Source organism: Sinohyriopsis cumingii, unplaced genomic scaffold (genome assembly GCF_028554795.1).
Source record: "Sinohyriopsis cumingii isolate HCF-2022 unplaced genomic scaffold, ASM2855479v2 utg002106l, whole genome shotgun sequence".
Lineage (NCBI taxonomy): Eukaryota > Metazoa > Mollusca > Bivalvia > Unionida > Unionidae > Sinohyriopsis > Sinohyriopsis cumingii.
Window position 1 is genome coordinate 851,069 of NW_028316131.1, and position 24,102 is coordinate 875,170.

At 34.7% G+C, this 24,102-nt stretch overlaps 1 protein-coding gene across 1 annotated transcript in view; it reads right to left on the minus strand.

Annotated features, from left to right (window-relative positions):
- LOC149771146 (transient receptor potential cation channel subfamily M member-like 2) overlaps positions 1 to 24,102 on the minus strand; it is a 59,826-nt gene that overhangs the window by 17,443 nt on the left and 18,281 nt on the right. Inside the window, exons 9-12 of the mRNA XM_089948820.1 lie at positions 19,778 to 19,884; positions 13,581 to 13,806; positions 4,579 to 4,716; positions 2,028 to 2,095 (exon numbers count right to left, since the gene is read on the minus strand). Coding sequence (XP_089804946.1) covers positions 2,028 to 2,095; positions 4,579 to 4,716; positions 13,581 to 13,806; positions 19,778 to 19,884 — 539 coding nt within the window. The remainder of the gene's footprint in view (positions 1 to 2,027; positions 2,096 to 4,578; positions 4,717 to 13,580; positions 13,807 to 19,777; positions 19,885 to 24,102) is intronic.

Sequence of the window (24,102 nt, forward strand, 5' to 3'; positions counted from 1 at the left end):
GTATGTATACTTGTATACATACATACATATATATATATATATATATATATATATATATATATATATATGCAATAATGTGTCAAATGATGAATTGATGAATTATGCATTCAATTCCTTTATATTTTGTGTGACGTACAGATGTCTTTAACTTAAATATATAAATCTTCATAGAAAGTAAGCAATTAATATCTAAAACCAATATTACATTAACTTTAATCTATTAAAGTTGAGTATATTATATATAATCACTATGCTTAGAGTGGGGAACTTGACAATCAGAGCTAGTACGGGAAGATATGCACGCATCTGCTATGAGGAAAGATTGTGTCAAATTTGTAAAGTTAACATCGAAAATGAATTTCATTGCATCAATACTTGTCCGCTATATGGAGAAATATGACGAAAATACTTGCTCACCTTTGGCTATAAAAATCAAACTTTTAATAAATGTAGGTCCTTTATATCCATAGATACTAGCAAAATTATGATAACTAATTTAGCAATGTTTAATATAAACGTTTTGAAGATTAGAGAAACCGTTTCATCAAAGACTCCTGGTACACAAGACTTTAGGTCAATCTCACAAATCTTGCACACAAGTTTTAGGTTTACCCTTAAATATGTCTGTTTGATTACTGTACAGTAGATACTTGTATCTCACCAATATCCGAAAATAACAATAATCATTACTTTCATGTATATTACTTGTTATAAATACGATGTTCGTTTGTTATTTACTATAACATATTTTTGTTCCGCATGATGTATGCATTTGTATCATAGTCCAATGGCCTATATAGCAAATAAACACTATTATTAGTAGAGTATTAAGAACTTACTTGTTAATTAAAAAACCCTACAATCGGATTGATTGCCAGCTCGTTGACATATATAAAGTGCATGAAGGTTCTAAATAATATTTACATACAATATGATAATCTGATTTTTAATTACTGTCAAAATCTGAGGATGGCTGCTACAAACCTTACATTAACGAAGCTTTTATGTCCCATCACTGTCTAATCAAAGTTCAATCATGACAACAGTAGATAATAATTATAGGCAAAACAAAACTTTAAACATTGACCATCTAACTAAAGTGTAAACAATTACTCTGACCTCTGATCTCTATGGCGTTAACCCTCTTCTTTTCCTTTTATGCGTCCGTGCGCTAAGCTTGATTATGACCGTCTTTTATACTCGGCAGATATCGTCTTTTAAACACTATGTACATTAAGCTAACAAGAGATGGATAAGAAAATCTTCAAACTTGCATTCATTACTTCAACATTCTTTCACAAAAAGCAAAATAAATTAATTGCATTAATTTTAATGTAGTTACGTACTAAAACTTGGCTGAAGTTCAGTGTGCGACAAACAGATCATTTTGCAGTGATGGAAACTGCTAAATGTATGGATTCTTGAGTGCATTCCGAGTCGAAAAGGTTGTTGGTTAGTTGCTTTTACAAATTCGTATTCTCGCTGTTATTGTTGAAGTGTAAATTAGTTCTAGATAATCAGTGAATCAATGACTATTTTATTATTTCTTGTATGGGTAGATTAATCTTAGGTACAAAAGTGAACTTTACTTATTGACTGCATCAGTTCTCATGTTCTCGTCAATACACATTCAGACGATGCGTATTATCATTATCGTAGCAATTTTATTCACTTTTCTCTGAAAGCTAAAATGTGTTGGAACGTCATGGAAAGTTTATATGTCAGAGTAAACCTAATTATTAGCACCCTATCTTAGAAAAAAAGCAAACATCAATCTGCGTTCGGACGTTTTCTGGTTTATGAGAGTTACATCAATATCTACAATATGCCATTTTCAAGAATTAATCATTATGCTTAATTGTAGGATGGAAACGTACACCCTCTGGATCATAATTGTCTGCGAATTACTCGATACAGCCTCAGGTATGATTTTAAAGTTTGACTCTTACGTGGATTAGTCCTATCCTTTCCCTATGCATGATGGCTTTTTTTTTACTGACTTCTGATGCACCAGTACAATTACTTACGACTGAAGGGAAGGATGGCTTTGTTGTAAACTCACATTAGGACTAGATTCGTCCGTCGCTTGATCTTCCTAGAAATGTCAAGAAAAATAAGTAACCATTAAATTTGGGGTAATCTGCCTTTGTATAATAAAAGATTTGTTAATTGTGCGGCTTGATATATCTATTACATTACGAAGCCATCAACTCATATAATATGCATATATATATATATATATATATATATATATATATATATATATATATATATATATATATATATATGTGTGTGTGTGTGTGTGTGTGTGTGTGTTATTAGGATTGGCGGGTCAACTCTGTAAGGCTGAGAGGTAATGATCTAACACCGTGAGAAATGAATTTATTCCTCCAATTCATAACACTGAACTTCTGTGTGTTTCTTTTTATTGTATATCCCATTGCTACTCACGCGGTCTTTTATGATTTTTAATGGAAAAGAAATAGTCATGCATTTAGATTTGTATGCAAGATTTTGTACAACATTCTGATAAACTCCATGCACAGAAACGAGGTTAGGCTAAGATATATACTGTTCAGTTGCGTCATCGGTTTGCCTGCACTTAAGACCTTAAGGATATTTTAAAGAAGGAACTTCTAAACAATATTGATTTACTCATTTATATTTTCTGCTTGAACAGTAGCAATATCTTAAATGTACCAAACATACGGTACCCTGAGTGCACCCGAGTAATACAAAGGTCTCAACAGAATTGTAAAAAAGACGTGTGATTAGGGTTTTTAACGTAGCTTTAACATATGTTCACTCATATCGCTACGATGTCTGCAATGTTGTAGTTTATAGTGATGTCTAGCACTGTGGCATCATGTATCACACATGTAACATGATGTCCCACCCTGTCACATTATCCTGACACCAGGCCGACAAGTCCTAACACTAACCTCTTAAAGTGAGGCAGCTGTTTTGTAACCTTTTTATAAGTTTTTGGTATGACTCGGCTGGGGATTGAACCACGATCTCCGAGGCGGACGCTCTAACCACTAGGCCACCTGAGCGGTCGAACTGTCAAACAACGTGATACGTCTACCTTTATGATACAATGTTTATCACTTTTATCCTCAGGTTTATTAAAAGAATTTGATTCGTCAATAATATTAATAGACAAATCGAAAGTTTATTTCACTATAACGTATTTTTAATATAATTAAAAAATCAGCAGACCACATGTGTGAAGCTGGTATTGTTGATAGTTTTCATTGTGAATGTATTGTCATCACTGATCTAGATGGGAACGAAATCAACGGGTGCACGTTTCGTTTAATGTCTCTCCGCTTAGAGTCAGCAATTTGCGGTATTTACAAATTCATTTGAAAGTCAAATGCTGTAGCCGTAGTCACTGTCTTTTAATTATCTGTGTTTAACTTTACCTTAGCTTTTAAAAGCGTCTAATTCATATAACAAACCATCCAATTTCATTAAAGTAATCAGGTATTCATCAATTTAAGTGTCTTATTAAACATGGTGTTCAATTTTCTCTGAAAGCGGAGGGATGTCTAACTATGTGGTTAATTTTACATGACCGCTTGTAAAAGAAAGTGTAACATTAACTCTCGTAGCACCGTCACCAGAGAACGTGATTTATTGCATTCGTCCAATTCAGCATAAGATATCGTTTCTTAAAAGCCGAAACGACATGTAACTGGGAAATGTAATAGCCATTATACTTTAGGACTAAGTTTTGCTTTCTATGTTAATGCAGGAATCGCTAGAATTGATTTATCAAATATGAATTAGGAATCGTAGAATGTGTTAATGAGTACGCATGAATGGGTTACGTATTGGTACTTGTGTGATTTTGTTTCGCATCAATCAGGTATGAATAAGATTTGCTACAAAAAATACTGTTCTCTTTCGTTATTGTTCTTTTCATTGAGGGAAGTACAGTAGCACTGACTTTCATATAAGAATAAACAAAGAACACTGTGCAAACTGCAAAAAATAATAAAATGAATGATGTTAAACGTTCCAATTAAATAGTGTTGACAAAAAAGTTAAGATCAGTTACACTAAATGTAATATTAAACTACTGTGGAACAAGGTTGTGAGGCATTGCCAATATGTTAATATTCTCTGCAGCTGATTTGTCATTATCTGTATTGCATCATGTTCATTAGAAGTATGAACTTGTTAACATTAGCTTAATTATCAACTTCCTCATTATCAAAAAATGGGCTCCTGAAGGAGATAACCATGCAGCTTAATCGGTGCTTCTCTCTGTCTATTCTACATTGAATAATAAAGTAATTTTTAATAATTGATATGTGAGTTGCAGGACTGTCAGCATTGTGTCTTGTTGGCAGAATTTCCAGGTTACCATATTAAATTTGCAGACACAATATTGAAGGTTACATAAAACATCATTTTCTTAATGTCTTGAGTATAGATTTGTACAAAAGCAAAATTACTTTTATTCAGATTTCCAATTTATGGTTTATGGATGGGTTGTTCCCAAACAAGAATTGCCTGGTTCTTTATATTTGTAATCAGTAGCAGGCATAAAGACTACAAATATGTTACCTCAAGAAAACTGTTAGCTGGCATTTCCTGCTCAAAGTCTGAAGTTGTAACATCACCATTATCTGGTTCACTATCGTTTTTCTCCTTAAATGTGACCCAGTGTGGAATTAGAGGGGGAATGATAATGCACATAAGCAGCTGAAAATGAAATTGAAATGCCATATTTGATTATGTACAAATCATACCCAAATGAGGAAAATGTACACCATAATCTGATATCAGGCAGGACCTCTCCAAAGACTGTTATGCCTCTTTCCTATTACATTTAGTTTACTTGAAACAAAAACACAGACTCCGATCTTCCATGAAGCAGTACATCAGAAGATTAGGTTCTATATATTCACTCATAATGTCTTTCATTTATAACAAAACTAAATAAATCTTGAAATGCTCTCACATAGTTTAGATGTAGATTATTTTATATATGTTCGCTTGTAACCTAATTAAACGAAAATAAACAGTGTATATTTTATGTTTAACTGTGCAAGTATTATACTTAGTGGGGTTTCTATTAACCCTTATTAGACATGACATAGTGCAAATCTAATTTATGTTTTAGATAGAATTACCTGTCTTATAATTACAGAATAAACCAGGGAAAGCCTGCGATGAGTCTGGGTTGACCATCAGCCTAAAGAAAACTAACGTGATCGCTCAGTGCGCGGACCCCCCAAGCATCGTCATCAACAACTACGAACTTGAGGTAGTCAGTCAGTTTACGTACCTCGGCTCTACCATCACCAACAAGTTCCTGGTCGATGCTGCGCTCAACAAGCAAATCAGAAAGGCGTTAACAACTCTCTAGGTTGTCGCAGAGAGTGTGGAACAAGAGCATGCTGACTCTGAACACTAAGATCTCCGTGTCCCGTGCCAGAGTGCTAAGAACTCTCCTGTACGCCAGTAAAACGTGTACCATGCCGTCCTCACAAGAGAAAAGACCGAAAGCCTTTCCCATACGATGCCTTTGACGCATACTCGAGATCACCTGGAGCGACTGAGTAACGAACAACGAGGTGCTTGAACGTGCCAAGATTCCTAGCATGGTCACGCTTCTTCGCCAACGTCGCATCAGATGGCTGGGCCATGTACGCCGTATGGATGACGCACGGATCACCAAAGGCCTTCTTTATTCGAAACTTGCCTCTGGCACAGGGTCGATCGGGCGGTGACATCCTCTTCATAGATGACTGCAACCGCGAATGAAAGTCCTTGACATCGATGTCAGCACCTGGGAAGAGCTTGCTCTAGACAGGTCCAGCTGGCGATATGCTCTGATCACTAGTCTAAAAGCCGGCGAAGACACACTGTGTTTGCTAGCTGATGAAAAGCGATCTCAGACGAAGACTAAGCAGCTCCAACCCACCCGAGTTTAAGCACGGAATGGACGAGCTGAGATTACTGGAACTCTTGTTTGATCGAGAGAAAAGAAGTCTACGTTTACTAGACCTTCCATATATATCGGTGGAACTAAAACTTCAGGTTTGCATAAAGCCCAACACTGATACAGCTGATGCAATAATATAACTGCCATTAACATAACTACCAGGAACACAGTGAGGTAAATATCCTGGTGATAACACTATTCCTGGTAACAATTAATGTGGGTCAAGTAACATGCTTAATTAACGCCTTGGTTCCAACAACAACCGACCAAAGCCTGGTGAAGCACCAGTAAATCTTGTTGATAATGCATGTTACCGACATGTCCACTTAGCAAGCATCAAATATATATGTCTACGTCGACACCACGAAGCAGATTTTATTCAGCAACTAAATACGAAGATGGATCATCGAAGGAGGTATGAAAGCCAAGATTATTTTATGAGGTTGAAATCCTCATGGACAATAGTCCACTCGTGAAAAGTATTTTTCCGATGTAAAGAAACAAGCAAACAATGGCCACAAAAAGCAGCAAATAAAAATAAAAATATACTAATTATGGTAAAGGTGAAGCCGACGCGGAAACGTTAGCAAGCTTGATAAAGTTACTATTATGGTAGCTTGAGTATGGTTAGCCAAAGAAAATCTATGAAAGTTTTACTACCAGTGCTAAACATGTTTACGTGCTTGATCTGATGCACAAACACCTAATGAGATCCATCAGAAAGGTCTCTAATGTATTCCACGTTATCGTGTACGTAATCGATGGGCAGATCTTTATGCATTTGTATCTCTGATGCCAGGAATATGTGTTGATGCAATTTAAACAATCGATTGACCTTGGTTATACTCATTCCCAATCGCATGTACATCTGCCGGTTTTGCACGTGTAATACAATATTGTTTTCCATCCGAAGATTTTATACTAGTTTGGTGCATTAAGTAAATCTCCATCCGGATTAGTAAACGACTGCCATTTGATGCTCGTTTGTAATTGGGAGAAATGCCTTTTCGAGTCACAGATGATTTAAACGGGTAAATATTTAGCAACTGAGTTTCTGCAAAAGTATTCCACTCACTCGTGTACTCGTACGGTTGGTCAAGGAAGTTTTTATTGGTGAAGCTAAAAGCTCCTCCACATATCCAACAATGAGTGGTAGCGGATTACTGATACATGTTAGGACGGGTCATAATGATGTCTGCTGGTGACGCGTCTTTAAAAGCAGAGCATGGATAAACAGGGCATTACATCGGAACGTTCAGAGATTGAAAGTCAAAGGACATATAAGGGACATTCATCTTTCTTTGCACTGCAGTATATTTGAGAATGGGTTTGCCGGGTTGTTACATCATTGTCGTCAAGAGTTCTTCACTAATCCCACCACACTAGAAGTCAGGGTCAGTGAGAAGTTGTACGGTCTTATATACAAGCATGTAAGTATAGTTTTTGTAATGCGATACCGAACTTAAACATTTTAATCACTCACGTCTCTCAGCGCAGCCAATCAATCTGGGCTCATCTACATTATCCATGAGGGGATAGTGTAAGCAGATAAAGCAGATAAAGCCTTTATTCCAAGTTATCACAATAACAGAATTACCTGGGTTAAGTGTTTCAAATTTTTTCAGGATGTCGACGTGGTTCAGAATTGTAACATCAGCGATGTGAATCCACGGTGTAGTACTTTTAAATCCATCTTTGCCACAACTAAGCGCCATAACCAAATGCGCATTAAAAGTAACATCTTTATGTTCAGAGTGGCTAGAGTTTTGTAATACTGATAATGTAATTCCAGAAACCATATTTGTTGACAGTAGTCGAGCGTCTTTATCTGGTTTATATATACACACATATATATATATATATATATATATATATATATATATATATATATATATATATATATATATATATATGGGGGATAATCGTACGTTTTTTTTATGTCATCGCGTATGAAATTTTAATTCAGGCATGTGTGATTTCTATAATCGTTCATGAACATACTTGGTAAATTCAGTAGCAATAACAGATGCAATGTGTGTTTGTTCATCCAAAGGACGGTCTTGTTAATTTTAACTACCACGAAAGGTTTACTCCAACGGGTCTAATAATGCAAGCGTCAGCTTTTCTTTGACCTCTTGCTTTTATTATATTACCTTAAAGTGCAAAATGTTTCAGTGCTACCATCGCTCTTGTTGTCGTATTGACAACCGGTGGTGGACTAGCAACCGATGATGAACAAGTTGATCCATTGCAACTCTCAATAATTCAGGTGTGTATTCGCATTATATGATGTTGTATGATTTGTTTTAATTGATGCACAGTTGGCATATTTACAAAAGGAAATTAATAGAATTGTTTTACTTTTTGTACTCTGTCAGAATGACAAACTGCATCGCTTCAACCTAGCTATTATTCAATTTATTTCTGTATATGTTTGGTAATTCACAGGTGGTTGTGTAATCACGGGTCTTGAGTGTTTATACAGTCACAAGTATCACTGCCAATCTTTGATTTCTCGCGTGATATATTCACAAACAGATCCACGTGGTCGGCAAGGTTGATTATATGATTGACTTAAATGTCACATCTAAGATAGATATGGTCGAGCACCGTATCCAGTACGTAACACCTGCAAATGTGTTTTACAGTATTAATAATGACATGTTCTGCCGCATAGCTCAAATGTTTCGTAGTATACACGTTTGCATTTGCTGAGTTCCAATGTCATTGGACTTTTCACATATGTTTGATTTTATTAAATCACATCACGGAACTCATCAATTTACAAACTTTTCTCATTATGTTGAACATACTAGATACCCTTTTTTCTCTTCATCAGCATCAAAAGATACAATAATAACGAGGTTATGCCTATATAGAACTTTATAGAATACATTACGCGAACGTTTTAATCAGGCTTCCTCAAACAAATGGGCTTCCTCTTTTCGGAATCAACATATAACGTTGCAAATGTAAGCGTACATTCGTTCCAACATATCATCAGCCCAGCGTAACTTAATAGATCCATCACTGAGTATTACACTGAGTATTACACGAATAGACTTCGTTCCTATGAAAGCAACAACATCGAAAATATATTGTATCGTTGTAAATTGTTCAAACGTTTGTGCTTCATCACTTTTAATAATAGCTTCTGAATTTTGGTTTTAGTGTTTGCTTCGTTCCTCTTCTGCCCCCGTTTTACCACAATTTCATCGATATTGCAAAGATCGGTGAGTTCGGATTAAATGTTAATATTATTACTCCAAAACATTTATATAATTGATTTGGTCTTATATATCTTCATTATTGCTCGAATATTCAATGCTTCTACCATCAGAAATTTAATTTATGTAGCAAACCTCGCATGCATAAGATATACCAGGGGATTCACTCGACTGCATAGACAATATTTGCTTTGAACTATATTAAATAAACCTCTTTTCGGCTTAAAAGTTTGGTCTTCCTTATTCTGTTTCAGTCCGAAAATAATTCTTAAGATAACCAATCTTGTTGTGTCTTTCTACGGAAGTCTCTGGAAACGAATATAACAGCTCTTTTGGCCTCTTCGCTAAATCTGTATGATGCATTCCAACGAAACTTCGATTCAAGTTTGGGTTTTTTTGTTACATGTTTTACAAGTCATTCCTCGGCTTCTCGACTGAACTAATACTCAAATCCATAGTAAGGGATATTTAACACCTTAGGAACTGGCTGAAGCTCCTGCGGTTAAAAGCTCATCATGAACGTCCTGAAAACACTCGGCTCGACTAATGAAAACATTCCTCATAGTGCACGTGCATATCATAATTTGTTGTTTTACATGGACTGGCATCAAAACGAGAACGTTGGTTTGCATATTTCGCAACAAGAATGTCGGACGTAGTACCCGAGCTTTTAGTTTTCATTGAGACACTTGGTGTTAATCAAACAACCCTTTTAGTGGCATGCATTTTATTAAACGTATATCACCAGCTGGTGCTAATTTCAAATGTTATGCTGTGATTCATTCCAACAAGAGCCTGTGTATGGAGCGTGCAAGTGGCCAATTGATACACGAAGTTAATGGCGTCTTAGTGATAATCAGCTGAGAAATATTCGTAATGCAATAAAGGTCAATTGTGGGATGACATCGAAACTTTCAAGAACATAATTGATTGGAGATGTCGCCGTGTGGTTGACCCATATACAAGTCACTCAACATAATGTGGCCAAACACAACAACACCTCGGTTACGTTACACTTATCTAAGTCAGTGGTGAAATAAATGCAACAATAACAAACTTTGCTATTAGCGACTCCAATGGTTGCACAGATAAGACGTTAGGTAATGTCGATATAGCACCGTGCTGGTGTGCATCTGACCAGGTATGCCACCAGATGGGATTAGACAACGTTCACTAGTCCTGATGATGTTGACATGGAACCAGGTGAGCTTGTTATTTTTGAAGATCAGACTAATAAATATAAGCGTTTGATTTTGACATGTAAGTAAGTATTGTCAGGTGAAAAGACGGTGTCGCAACGAACATGGCTGAAATGACTGAAAACAGCGGGAACAGAGACGCTGGTGTGTTAATTTCGTATATCAAAGGGTATGTTGATTATACGAATCTTACAACAAAACAATACGTAGATGAAAAGATCGCCAAAGTGTAACATGTTAAAGGGATGCATCTACAAGCATACTAACCAGCGAAGGAAAGGATGAAAAACTTGGTATGACCGATGACCGAATTATTTTCAGTTCTGAATTGGATGGCTTCCTAGCTCCTAAACATTATATCTTAAAGGCGAACGAGTTTTAGATTTAGCATTATATATATATATATATATATATATATATATATATATATATATATATATATATATATATATATATATATATATATATATATATGTAATGTATCCTGACTGCGGTGATGAGGGTTTGGACTTTACAAAGTGACTGATGACCTAACAAAAGCAATTTTGTTCCACTTGTTGACGAATATCTGTTTAAACAAAGAGTTATTAGACTGTCTTGTACACTCAAGTATAATATTGTTAAAGGTCAAGTATATAACATCCGTTGGGATCAAGATTATATAAAACTTCCAACTTGAGTAATCGCATTAACACGCGAAAATATTCCATCGTTGACTGCCACACCAGGTGAGACAATCATCAAGGGTTGTTTTTACAGCTCATCAAGTTTCCTGTTTCCAACGAATATATACAAACTAATATTAACTCAGTTGAAACAGAAAAAAAAAATCTCGACTGTTATTCAGAAAGACGTTCTTGTCAGTGTAACAGTATTTGGACGAAGATGATAACGAACGTTTCAAACAAAATGCAATGGTGCAAACATCATATTATAAATGGCCGTAATGTTAGGCCCCTAGACCGTAAACCGTAGAATTGTTGAAAATTGGAACGTAGCAAGATATTAAAATCCATATTTTCTCATTTATCCGTTTTCAATTGTCTGCAAGAGAAGCGACAAAAGACACATGTTCGATCTTATTTTCCATGCGTTTCAAATGTCATTACAAATGCAACCTGCACAGTCACTGCAAGCATTTAATGTAATGTGTTATGTGCACAAAAGGCACATCGTATGAAGGTTCTCTGAAACATTCTATTCCTTACGCTTGATGTAACACGATGTCGTTTTGTAGCTCCAGTGGTACTGCAACAAATAACTAATGATATAAAGTTAACACAATTCAATATATTTGGACATTTTGAACAAAGAAATGACCCTGTTCACATCATGCAGACCTGAGATCAGAAATGTATTTGTACAATACACATATTCTACTACATCGCATATAAAAGTTACCTAAGCATATTCCTTTACTATGGTTTGACAGATGGATGCATGGCCAGGTTTAACACGACGTGCCATATCAACGGTTAAGTATGCATACAACTATACAAACATTCCGCAATCTGTACAAGTGTTCCCCTGCAACATGCAACAAAACCAGTGTTGGTTCTGAGTGAACAGTAGGACAATCTAAACTTGTTTTGACATTTGAAAATATGCGTCCTATAGCTTACCACACCCATGAAGAATAATGATGCGAATTCACGTCTCTCATGCAGTAATTACAATGGAAACACTACTGTTATGTGTACTTCATTTAATTGTTTGTCTGTTTGGTTTTATTTATTTTTATTTTATTACATATTATTGTAATGTAATATTGTTTGGTTGAACTGACCTTGTCCAAAATTGACTTTATGTCTGCTTGACCTAACTGACTTATTTTTTTTTTTTAAATTTAATTTACGTAAACAACTAATAACAGTTTCATTATTCTATATTTGTATGAGCCTATTATCAGGTTTTTTTATTCAGGTAAACAAAGAAGGAGTAAATATGTCAATTACGGTCAGGGTTTTGAAGATTACTAAGTGAATTTTGTAGACCATTCTGTTGTAAATAACCAAGGTTCATTAGATCATTCTAGAAGATTTCGTTCCATTAGGGAATGGTTGGTTTCAGAAAATGCAAATTGGGACCAAACATCAAGCTGAGAACTATATTATCTTGTGACTGCGATGATTTTACCAGTCGTGCTTTAACATCTAGCACTTTAAGTTGCGTTGTGTTGTGACCACTTTTGGCTGCATTTTTATTTTCTTCAAATTAATGAATTCAGGTGATTATTTTCTCTGAAAATACAAATATGATGTGATAAAATTCTTGGATTCACTGGAAGTTATGCTGAATGCAAACCTGGAATAATATTTCTGTGATTCAACAAGAGACTGTTGATAAATCAGTACTTCTTGGGGCATAACAGACACGTCATCGCCTTCAATTTAGGATCACTTCGGAACTTGAACTGAGTTTCATTCAGGACTTTTTATTACTAGGCCTTGTGTCATTAATTGTTGGGTTATTTTGGATTTAATTCGCAATATCGTAAGTTCATTTTTCTTATTTTTCACTTTGTGTTCTCTGGAAATACATTATTTGTTAAATTGTACTAAGATTGTTGTCTTCTTTCTTTTTTATACTTATTTTAAGAGCAGAGACTCGTAACACTACTTGTATCTGAATCGTGGCTTATTTTAATGAAAAGTCGTAACTATGAACAGCAATTTTAATATGTATTATTCAAAGTAAGGCCTTATAATAAAAGATTATAGTTTTTGTATTGTGAATATTTCAAAATGCATGGAGCTCGTCGCATTTAAGTTTACCAAACTAGGCAAATGTCCAGTGATTCACGATATAATTATCCATAATTAATGATGGCAATGCTGTTGTTTGTTTTAAAGTAATAAATGTTTATTGCTATCTGCTTACTACAGTAACATATCGCCTACTTACCATCTATCTGTAGACCGACATCACATTCTATTCATAACATCTCTGCTTTAACATTATACAACCATAGTCAAAGTTGTGCAAATAGTGATCGTCTAACAGACCAACTATCTATGTTCTTGAAGACAATGGAAAACACTAAATGACATGTTTAGTTTTAATCTCGTATTATATCTGACAACTTGGTGAAGTGATAACAATAGCCTGCCTGATCTTTGGGAACATGACCAATGTATATTGTCTCTTCACCCCTTGTTAAAGTTTACATAAACATGTGTGGCTTTTACTAACCTTCAGAATGCCATTCTCCTGCGTCATCCCTCCCATCCAGATATTGTTGAAGACTTCCTGGCATGCAGTCGCACAGATGAATGCTTGATTTTCTGTTTTCATGGCAATTAAAATACAAGATGCTTCATTCCATTCAAATAAATCACCAATCAATAGGTCATGTGCATAGTTTTCATTTGTTCTATAGCAACGTTCCAAAACCCCAGTTGCTAAATCCATGAACACGCTGTAAATATAAAGTTAGACTGTAAAAATCACTCACATTTTAAATTGTGTTATAAAAATTTAAGCTTTAATAATAATGAATTAAAAACATATGTTGTTCGACCTGTTAGATATGTGTCCACAATAAAGGAAACCTCTCATCAATTGTATGCAACTCAGGAGTTCTTGGTTTTATATACAAATGTACATGTCAAACACGAGCTATCACTCAATGACAATTTAATTTCAAAAAGTAACATTTCAAACTTGAGCTAATTTTCCCCAACATCCACACAAGCAGATACTCTTTTCATCTACTGGGAACTTAAAACATTGGTAACCATGTAAAGACTCTGTGTATAATACGATGGGGGCTTAATAACAATTACGAAAACGTATTCTTGAAAGAAGTAACTTCTGTTCGAATTTGAGTTGGAACAAATGAAAACGCTACAGCAAACCATCATGTGCATGACAGTAAACCATCATCTGCAATGCATGTATGGGCCGACACAAACTATGTACATACTAGCACCAGAGTTTAAATCAACGACTGCAGAGAGTAAGAGCAAGACTTCAATGCCAATAGTTTTTTACACTGCCCTGAAGTCCCAAACAAAATCAACGTGGACTCCAATCGTTAAAATCGGAAGGGAAGGGACCCTATTTATATATGGCCGTAAGTAGAGACATAAATAACAAGATATCGAAAAACTTGATTTACTTTTCCATCTTCACTGCTAGTGATGTTATATAAGTTAATAAGCAAACCTCTCATGATTAAAATGTTTAGAAGCTAAGGGACATGTACTCCAAATGCATTATGATAATCCCATTCTCGGCGTGAGGTATCGTTCTTTTATAAAACTTCCCTGATCAAAATACACTAGGAGTACAACCACCACCTTACATAATCTGCCATCCTAAGCTAACTATTGGGTGCCATTAGGACAAATGTTATATCCCCTTGGTATAGAGATTGTCAAAATATCATCCATATTGCCTTTCACTACTAAATCGGACGTGCACTCTGCTAGGTTTAATGTAATTGCTGGGAACCTGAAATTAACATTTGTTTAATAATGCTTACATCTCCAGGTAAATAGTATACAATAAACGTCCCTGAATGTGACATACCAGACTGATATGCTGCAACGGTGCTATGAGGTATGTGTTCTTCTCCATTTGGTTGGCAAATTTTAATCATAATTCTAAGAGGATAGATGTTCTATGCCATTAAGATTCTCCCCAATTGCATAGATTGTACCACATGTATACCGAAACTTGGATCGCTAGCTGCAGCAGGCAGTGATTTGGGTTTCCGCTGGTCCAATACATATATTTTACATAGCATAGATGACATAAGTTAGTATCGTTAGGTACTGCATTAATAAGTCCCAGCAGACAAAGAAATTCTTGCGCAGAGATCTTTAGCAAGGAAATAAAATGTCTTTCTTATACTGTTACAGATCGTGATGTATCGTAGATTAATTGAAATGATTACATATATATATATATATATATATATATATATATATATATATATATATATATATATATATATATATATGTATATATAATGTGAGTTTCCAGATATAGATAAATAAAACCTCATGAAGTTAATACTAATACGTTGTCACAGTTGTACTGCAAGAAAACAAGAAGCAAAGAAACAAGTCTTGCTCATTAGGATACACAGTGATACGGTTTAAAATTTACAACCCATCCGAAGAAAGGTGAAAATGTAGCATCTGCCATAAGACATGCTCTGAAAGTGTTGGAAATCCTCGTCAAATGTAATCCAAAGTATTCCATATCCTTCGAATATATTCTTGCATTACTGCAGAAGACGAATATGTACAAATTCCCAGACAATGCAGGCAGTCTAAACGTGAAGATTAATGTGCAATAAGATACAACCGTGAACTACAGCATACACTCAGAACCTTTCATTTTAATTTGGATATCAGTATGTTGTCCTCTAGTACGTATTTACTATGACTAAACTAATGCGGAAAGTCAGAAAATCAGCATATAGAATGTTTAGCAGTCTCTCCAATACGTTTTATCGTCTTTTCGAGAAAATGAGACCACAGAAAGGATTCTATCTTTGCCTCTTCGCCTGTCAGATTTTTATGCAATACTCATCGCAACTGTTTTAAAATAAAGAACTTCCCGAAAGAAGAGCCATGCAGTCTCGCACAATTTCAAACCAAACTGTTGAAGAAGTTTACTGAAATGTACCGTTGTTGTTGCACCTCCACTGGCGTTGTGAAGATCGCCTTAAGTTCAAGAGTAAGAGGTCGTTTTAACAAACTGTAACCGTTGATACGTATATTATTTCATTATTAATATGCCCAAAATCTATCTATCTGATATATGGTCATCCAGCCTCGCTCAAATAATGATTGGCAATACGGTCATTACAGTAGTATCAAACCGAGCTTAGGTATTAGAATGCCACTGTCATATTTCACATATCCCCACACATCAGAGATCGGAACGATATGATGTTATTAATCAAATGTAATACGTAGCCGATCAATAATGCAGCATCAACCATGGCACAAATGCATACACTAATTTTACCACCTTAATTTTTACACTAATCCGAGCACATGGGTATTGAGGATTAAATTTAAATCTCAGCTAACTGAAATAGTTGATTTAAGTGCAACAATTAATAGCCCCACTGACATAAAAACTAATGGGATAAAAATGCATTCGTTTTTGGCATTTTGTTTTCTAGATGACGGCAACCAATTGGATCACAAGTTATGCTTATAATATAACTATAACTACTACGCACCGGTTAAAACGTAGAGTACAAAAGCAATTTGACAGTAACATAATATACAGAGGAACTCTTTTTCTGCAAACAGTTTGACCAATTCTTACAATCAGCTAACAAACGAAACCACTGAAAAAAGTCCCGCGTATTACACGTGTTTAGAAGTAAGATAGTGCAAATGACGTGAGAAAACCAATTTACTAGAACTGTACTTTAGTTCGAAACCAAACACTTCCAAGATCTGTATGATATAACTATGCATTCGATGCATATAAACTGATTAGTGTCGTGGTAAACGAACTGGTACAGATATAAGATGACCTCACTCATTTTCCCGGATGAAACTTATCTCTGAAATTATTAAGTTTCTGCATGATATGACTTTATACGGTATGTATCCTCTCACGATTTTATAAGATACAGCTTAAAGAGTACGAACTATTTCAGTCAGACATTTTATTGCTGTGTGTAAATTTTGTCTTTCATGGACTGTCCTGTGATCTCTATGGTACCGGTTTAGCTGTGAATGTAAAATTAATGCAAGCATAGATGTAGCTTCCAGACTGGTAACCAGCTAAGCCAGTAAAAGAATTCACTGATTAATATGTGCAGACGCTAACATGTCAGATTGCGCAAGACTTATCAGAATTTGATTTGTATTCCAACAGCAGAAAGTCAAGCTTAGAAAGTCAGGCAATTGGGAGAAATTTAAGAACAAATAACATAACTGTATGGAAATCATCCTCAAAACTATATATCAAACTACATTATACTTTTCGTTTGTTGATCTTAAATGATTTTTTTTAATGATCTCGTCAACAAGAACCTTTTTTCAAATAAACACAGGTCTAATAAGTCCTAAATACGCAAAGACCTGTACACATTGCGATATAAATCATACAATGCTAGTCCGGGTCATAAACATATAAATACAAATACAACTACATTATTATTATTATTATTATTATTATTATTACTATCTCCATATTTCAAGTAGTTGTTGCTTTACTGTGTGTAGCGACAAAAAAAAGCATTTAACAATGCGCAACAAAATCCTTAATTGCAATGACATATGTAATAGGGATTGCTTACATCCCTTATAAAAAACAGCTTAATTTAATTTGTCTATTTCAAATGTTATATGTTTAATCTAACTAACACGGTTTTTATGCAAACAAAGCAAAGTCAAATATGCTTGAAACGTTTTACAAATCTTTGTGATGGATGAAAATTTAAATATATCATCCCTATATCAACACAAATTTGCCAAACATACCACAAGTGTACGGAGGTAGTGACATACAGATGGACAAGCAGATATATCCATGTGAAGATTTTCCCATTATAGAAACTGGAAACATAAAAATGCCCTCAGTGTAAATACAAAGCTTAATTAAGATGAAGCCATATATATTACAATCATTTATGTCTGACAAATCTTGCTAATGGTTGTTACCACATTTATTGACGAGTTGGAACATGGCTAACAACCCTAAGTCTTACATCGGAGATGCGGAGGCGACTTTCCATACCTGCTTTGATTTTGAGTGAAAAACCTTAAGGACCCCTATATAAAACAAGGAATTGCACTTGCGACTGCATAATATATCATCCTGGGACTGATGGTTATGTTTAGCAGGTGATTTGGTTTTGTACCAGCAAAAAGAAGGTACGCCTGGATCCTTGGAATTGTACAGATTGCTCCTCTTGTCTGAAAACCAGTCTGTGATTTGATCTATTTTAATATACTTTCGGACAGAAATTGAGGGAGGGACACTCAATCAGCTTTTACCGAGTGATTGACCTTAATGGCGTTGTTATAGGATTTGGCGGGCATTCCAAACACAGAAACAACTGATAAACGCAAAGTTTGAAACTAGTCACCATTGTCTCCATTCAGAGTTGGAATAGTGTGAATCTTCAGGATATACTGGTGACGACTGTGGGACGGTTGTGCGGACAGCGCGGTTCGAATAAACCTTGTCATCGAAGTGCTGTTGCAGTTGATTCTATCATAACAAAGTCTCATCAGGGATCGATACTGAACGCCCCGATTAGCCTGCGTATGGTACGTGTGTCCAATTTACCAATTTAACTGATTGACGTTCAGTAGTGTACAGATGCCAGAGCTCCTGGACAGTCTAGTCGGCAGCTGGGTCAGCATCATACAGTTTCACGATATTTCATAGATGACCATCAACATCTAAAATAAACCCCATTGCGCCTTATAAGTTCGAAGACAATGTTCTCTCTCTCTCTCTCTCTCTCTCTCTCTCTCTCTCTCTCTTCCGATTCGGCGAAATTGGTTGTTTGGTTGTGTTGGGGTTAGGCGACACACTCACCTACACTTCAATATTTTCTGTTAAGGCATACTTATAAAAAAAAAAAAAAACTTTACCCAGAATTTAGGAATCGTGTCAGCGCCTCGTGCTACTTATTATAATTTACGACAGAAACGGTCCGACAGATTGAGAAATAAAATCCGTGATTACATATAACAGATGTATTTGTAAGCAGCAGTATTGACTCTCTGCACAGGCGTGCTTGAAAATAAAATATTAATCAGCATTGATTACTGTTGCAAAACTGCATGTTTGCCAATGCCACACTACAATCAGGCAAGAATGTAGAATAAACAACAAAATACAACAATTAAATCTTTTGTTAAATATTTTACGCTCAGAAAATGATCTCTATGATATAAATTTTCCCAACCCAACATTATCAATCCGCGCATGAAATACGATCTTTATTTTGACGCTTTACTCAATTTGCAGCTTGATATGATCATGCTAACTATGTAAAAGGTCATTGTCTCCAAATTAATCTAAATGTAGAAACTTTTTTTGTAATCGATATAGCAATGCAGATAGTTATCACCTTAGCACACAATGGATAAAACCCACTCAACTCGCCATTTTTAAGTAAACATACATAAAGATTTAACTAGTCAAGGCGAAAGGTTTGTATCGTCACTTATGGCTTCACAAGTCGTGTTAAACACTTGTTACTCAAACAAATGTAGATATCCTCTATGAATATTTTTAAAAACATATGATAACAAATATTATTCCAACGCAATCAGTTGAATGAAAAAGAAAAAACTGATTTTTTACACGTGAATATGTATGCTCCTGAAACAATTATTAATCTTCTGTTCTATGCTTTTGAAGTCAAGAGTAGATGTTACAAGGAATCTTACCGACTGTTTGCTTCAATTTCCTCTTTAATCGTAAGCTTTACATCATTAAGTCTTTTCGACATGGAGGAGTATAAAGCATGTGCAAGAAGAGCAGCAGCCATTGAATCCTGTAAAATATATGATGAAGGTACAAATTTGCAGGATGTCTTGGAAATTTTCATATATTCTATACTGCCCTTTATCACACAAGAACCAAAGAAGCTTGAAAATGATCTTCCGGATAAGTATGATGTAAGTGTACAACTGTAGAATAAACACGATAGCGCATACGCTGTGTATACTTGGTTTTTAGACATCCATCCATCAACTAATATGCAAACATTTGCCAAGACTTTGGAAGGATGTTTTGGTCTTTCTGATGTGAGTATTATTGCTTTATTTTAAAGTTTTTCAGTTGTAACTCAAATTTATTGAGGTTGAAACATATTAAACTTTAATATTTATAATAATTCAATATATTTACTTTTGACATTGAGTGAAATTGAATGCATGACTTTGTTAGTGTTGAACATTTATTGTCAGACACTGACAGACAGATGATGCCAAAATGCTTCAGATTTTAAACGAACAAAGACACCAGTGTTCCATGATATTGTGCAAATGGTTTTCATAACCTGACAGTTGACTATATCACTTGTCGGAATATGCTTTTATGTTTTATAAAATTCCTCAGACTTGACATAATGTGAATTTTGTTCATTTAACTATGAACTAATACAATTCCTTTCCTTGCTGTTTTATTAATTTTTAGTAACAACACACATACAGAATGACGACCTGGATACTTTCAACAAAATGTAATGAGCTTCAAGGTTTAGTCAGGTCATGTTAGCTTGATTTTCGAAAGTTGTCATTGGCAGATGAATCTACTTTGTACTTCCAGCTGTGATTGCTGGGATATAGGTTAATGTGAACATTGGACACGTTATGTCCAGTGGTTTTGGAAAAGAGGTCTTATTGATGTTTAGTAAAAACAGCCAGACATAATCACTAATACTCATCGCTTGTATAAACAGTACAAGACTTGCCGCCAAGACTGATCAGTACCTAAATTGTTTTCGATAGAATATATACAGACTAATACGCAGATACGATTAAATAATATTATAGAATGATTAATAGAGAAGATTATGTTTTTCCTAAGTGAAAATGTCTTTCAAATATCATTTGATTTTCTTGTACATATTGTTATTTCGCGTTGATCTTCGCTTATACGTGCATAACTTAACCATGTTTACTTTTACAGCGAATGAAACCAAGAAATAAAGAAAGGCAGATACGTAGACATTGTTCGACATGTTAGGCATTCAAATAAATTTTCATTAGTAACAAATATCTGCATTTCGGGTATTTTGGCAGTTCAAAAAAACATTATCACCGCTCAAGTTTGAGACACAAGCCATGGCTTTCCCACCTGCTCAAAATTGCCCAAAGTTTTACTATCAATTGTCAGAAAGCATTGAAACAGCTGTAATTCGAATAAAAAAGGATCAAAACAAAATTATTTTAAACTGACTTGAGCTCTATAAATATTTCACGTAAAGCAGCCTGTCCCTCCAGGACCTGAGGTCAGTCTTCGTGTAATTGCTCTATCAATCTTATTCACATTCATTTGATGAGCAATGTTCATTAGCCTTTGAAGTCTGTCTCGCTTCATAAATTTGTGTTCATACTTTTGATTTTATTCATATTTTTTCTACATATATTGTTTAACATTTGTTGCACTACACTAATGGAAGCAAGTTGGACAAATTAGATTGACTATTATTCATTAAATTTGAACTTGAAACATCGTAAACGGTGCAGTCGTAACTTAACGAGACCAAATCAATAGCACAAATTACTTAAACGTTTCCGCTGAAATAAACTTTCTTTTGTCTTTTATTTTTATCTCAGTAAAAGAATCCAAAGACATCATGGTCCATATTTTGACATCATTATTACGTATAATTCCTGCAAAACCCCAAAATTCGACCAACGCTCTCAAGCTGACAAGAATATAGTAATTACTGACAACATTTTGTGTGTATATACATATATATATATATATATATATATATATATATATATATATATATATATATATATATATATATATATATATATACTAGTTATTTCTTAGATATGCACTGCTACAAATTTTGCAGCATGTTCTTTTGTTATTCAATGAATGAGAGAGAGAGAGAGAACATTGGATTTGTACACAGCGGTAGACTCGGTTAAGGTATGGGAAATCCCTCTGATTAGGAAAAACATGTTTCATCAAAACTAAGTCATGTATAAGCTTATCTAAAAGTGGCTTTCGTTTGAAATAATTGAAGTGCCAATGCTATAAACACAAATTAATAACAGATACATTTTCAAATTATATATATATATATATATATATATATATATATATATATATATATATATATATATATATATATATATATATATATATATAGTGCAAATAGCCCCAACCCAAACAAAATTATATCTTACTGAATTGTCTCTTCTTGTAGTTGACTCATTTGACATTTGCTAACAGATAATGTGAACCTCATCCGCCACCACCCCTTCAAAATTAGTAGAAAAGATGATTTTCAGTTTGGGTTTTTCTTTATGTTGCCACTTCATTTATAATTACCTAATAAAAGGCTAATGGCTGGATATCTTTTATTTGAGCATACTCCTAGAATTATAAGCATCGCTATAAACAAAGTATCTGTTGAGACTCATTGTAGTAGTGCTATTTTCTATTTTGCCGATAAAGCAGACTAACTATTACTTTTTGCAATCAAAGATCGTTTCCTGATAAAACAGATAATGTATGCCTAATTCTTTGTCCAGAAACTCTTGGTTCGACTCTAAAATCCAGAGACTCCGTCACTTCTACATTTATTTGCCATTTTCTCCGCATGGACTTGGTGTCTCAACCTTTTAAACTTTATCGTGTGCGGCAAGTCAAAGTGTGATTTTCTTAATGTACAAAGTGTTCATCAGGCCTGCATGATGACTTTCCTTCTTTAGCGAACGCTATTATGACGGTCTTGGGTTGGGGAGGAGAAGGAAGAAGAAAGTGTAATCGAATATAGAATAATAATTATTTTCTTTAAAATTGCTAGATTAAATTCTGCCAAAAGTTCCATGAGTAAGTGCGGTATTCTGGTTTCCCTTTGTAATCATGTCTTTGTTCATGAAGATAGACTAACCAAATCTGATTTTTTTCCCCAGGATATCTCTCTCTATCACAGCTCAGTATCATCTTTGCCTGTGAAGATACGCCAATTCTGTTTCACAATTTGGTGAATATGGAAGAGCCACAACGTATCAAACATTTGGACAGAGATTTATAGATAAGTATGTTCAAAAATGCACTTGGAACAAGACCTCATCAGAAACTACAGACGACTGTTCCTAATGCAATTAAGATATTCATTAGGCCTATCAGTTGTTAGGACATTGGGCTGCATCCGGTCAAGAATGTCAAAGAAAAGAAACCTCAAATATTGGGAGAACCCAGCTTCAGAGGTACAAGAAATGACAATCGATATCGTTGTCAAGGAAACAATGAAAGGGAAACAATTACATTTTCAGGAGCAGAAAAAGAAGATACACGATAATAGCCTATTCCAGAAAACAATTAAAAGCACAACAAGCATACGAAACTGCAGAAGAACCGAGTTAGTGAGGATCTTGATGTAAGAATGTATGTATTAGTAAAACTGGACTTTTGTGATGTGCCTTGAAATTTCATTTGAAGTTTTATTCAAAAGATTATCCTTACGATTACAAAATCCTTATATGTATTTATGACTTGTTTTAGTATTGTGTGATATTCAAGCACACCATTACCGACAAATATTGATCTACCAAGCAAAATCAGATGCGCCACGTACAATGGAGAAGTTCAATGAACTTAAGTTCTGGCAATCTATAAATTCAAAGCCAAAAATTCCACAACCTTTAAGCATTAACATATTATCTTCACGCTTATAAAAAAATGTGTCACAATATATTGACATTTAGATAAACATGATCATAAGTGTTTTTTAAATCAAGGATGGCAAAATCGACATGCGTAAAATTTTAACGACGTGAAGAACAAGTTTTATGGTTTCAAAATGACGTAATATTAAATTTCCGGTAGAAACCACAATGGCCCATGGTATTAAAGTCCTACACATCCCATAATGACCAACCTTCCTTTATTTTGAATTTCCAAATTGACCCCATAACAGTCAACAATGTTAGAGCTATTAACTAATTATACTATCACTGTGATCCACAAGAGCTCATTAATACTGATAGATTCTCAGGGACCGCATGCTGACGCCATAGCT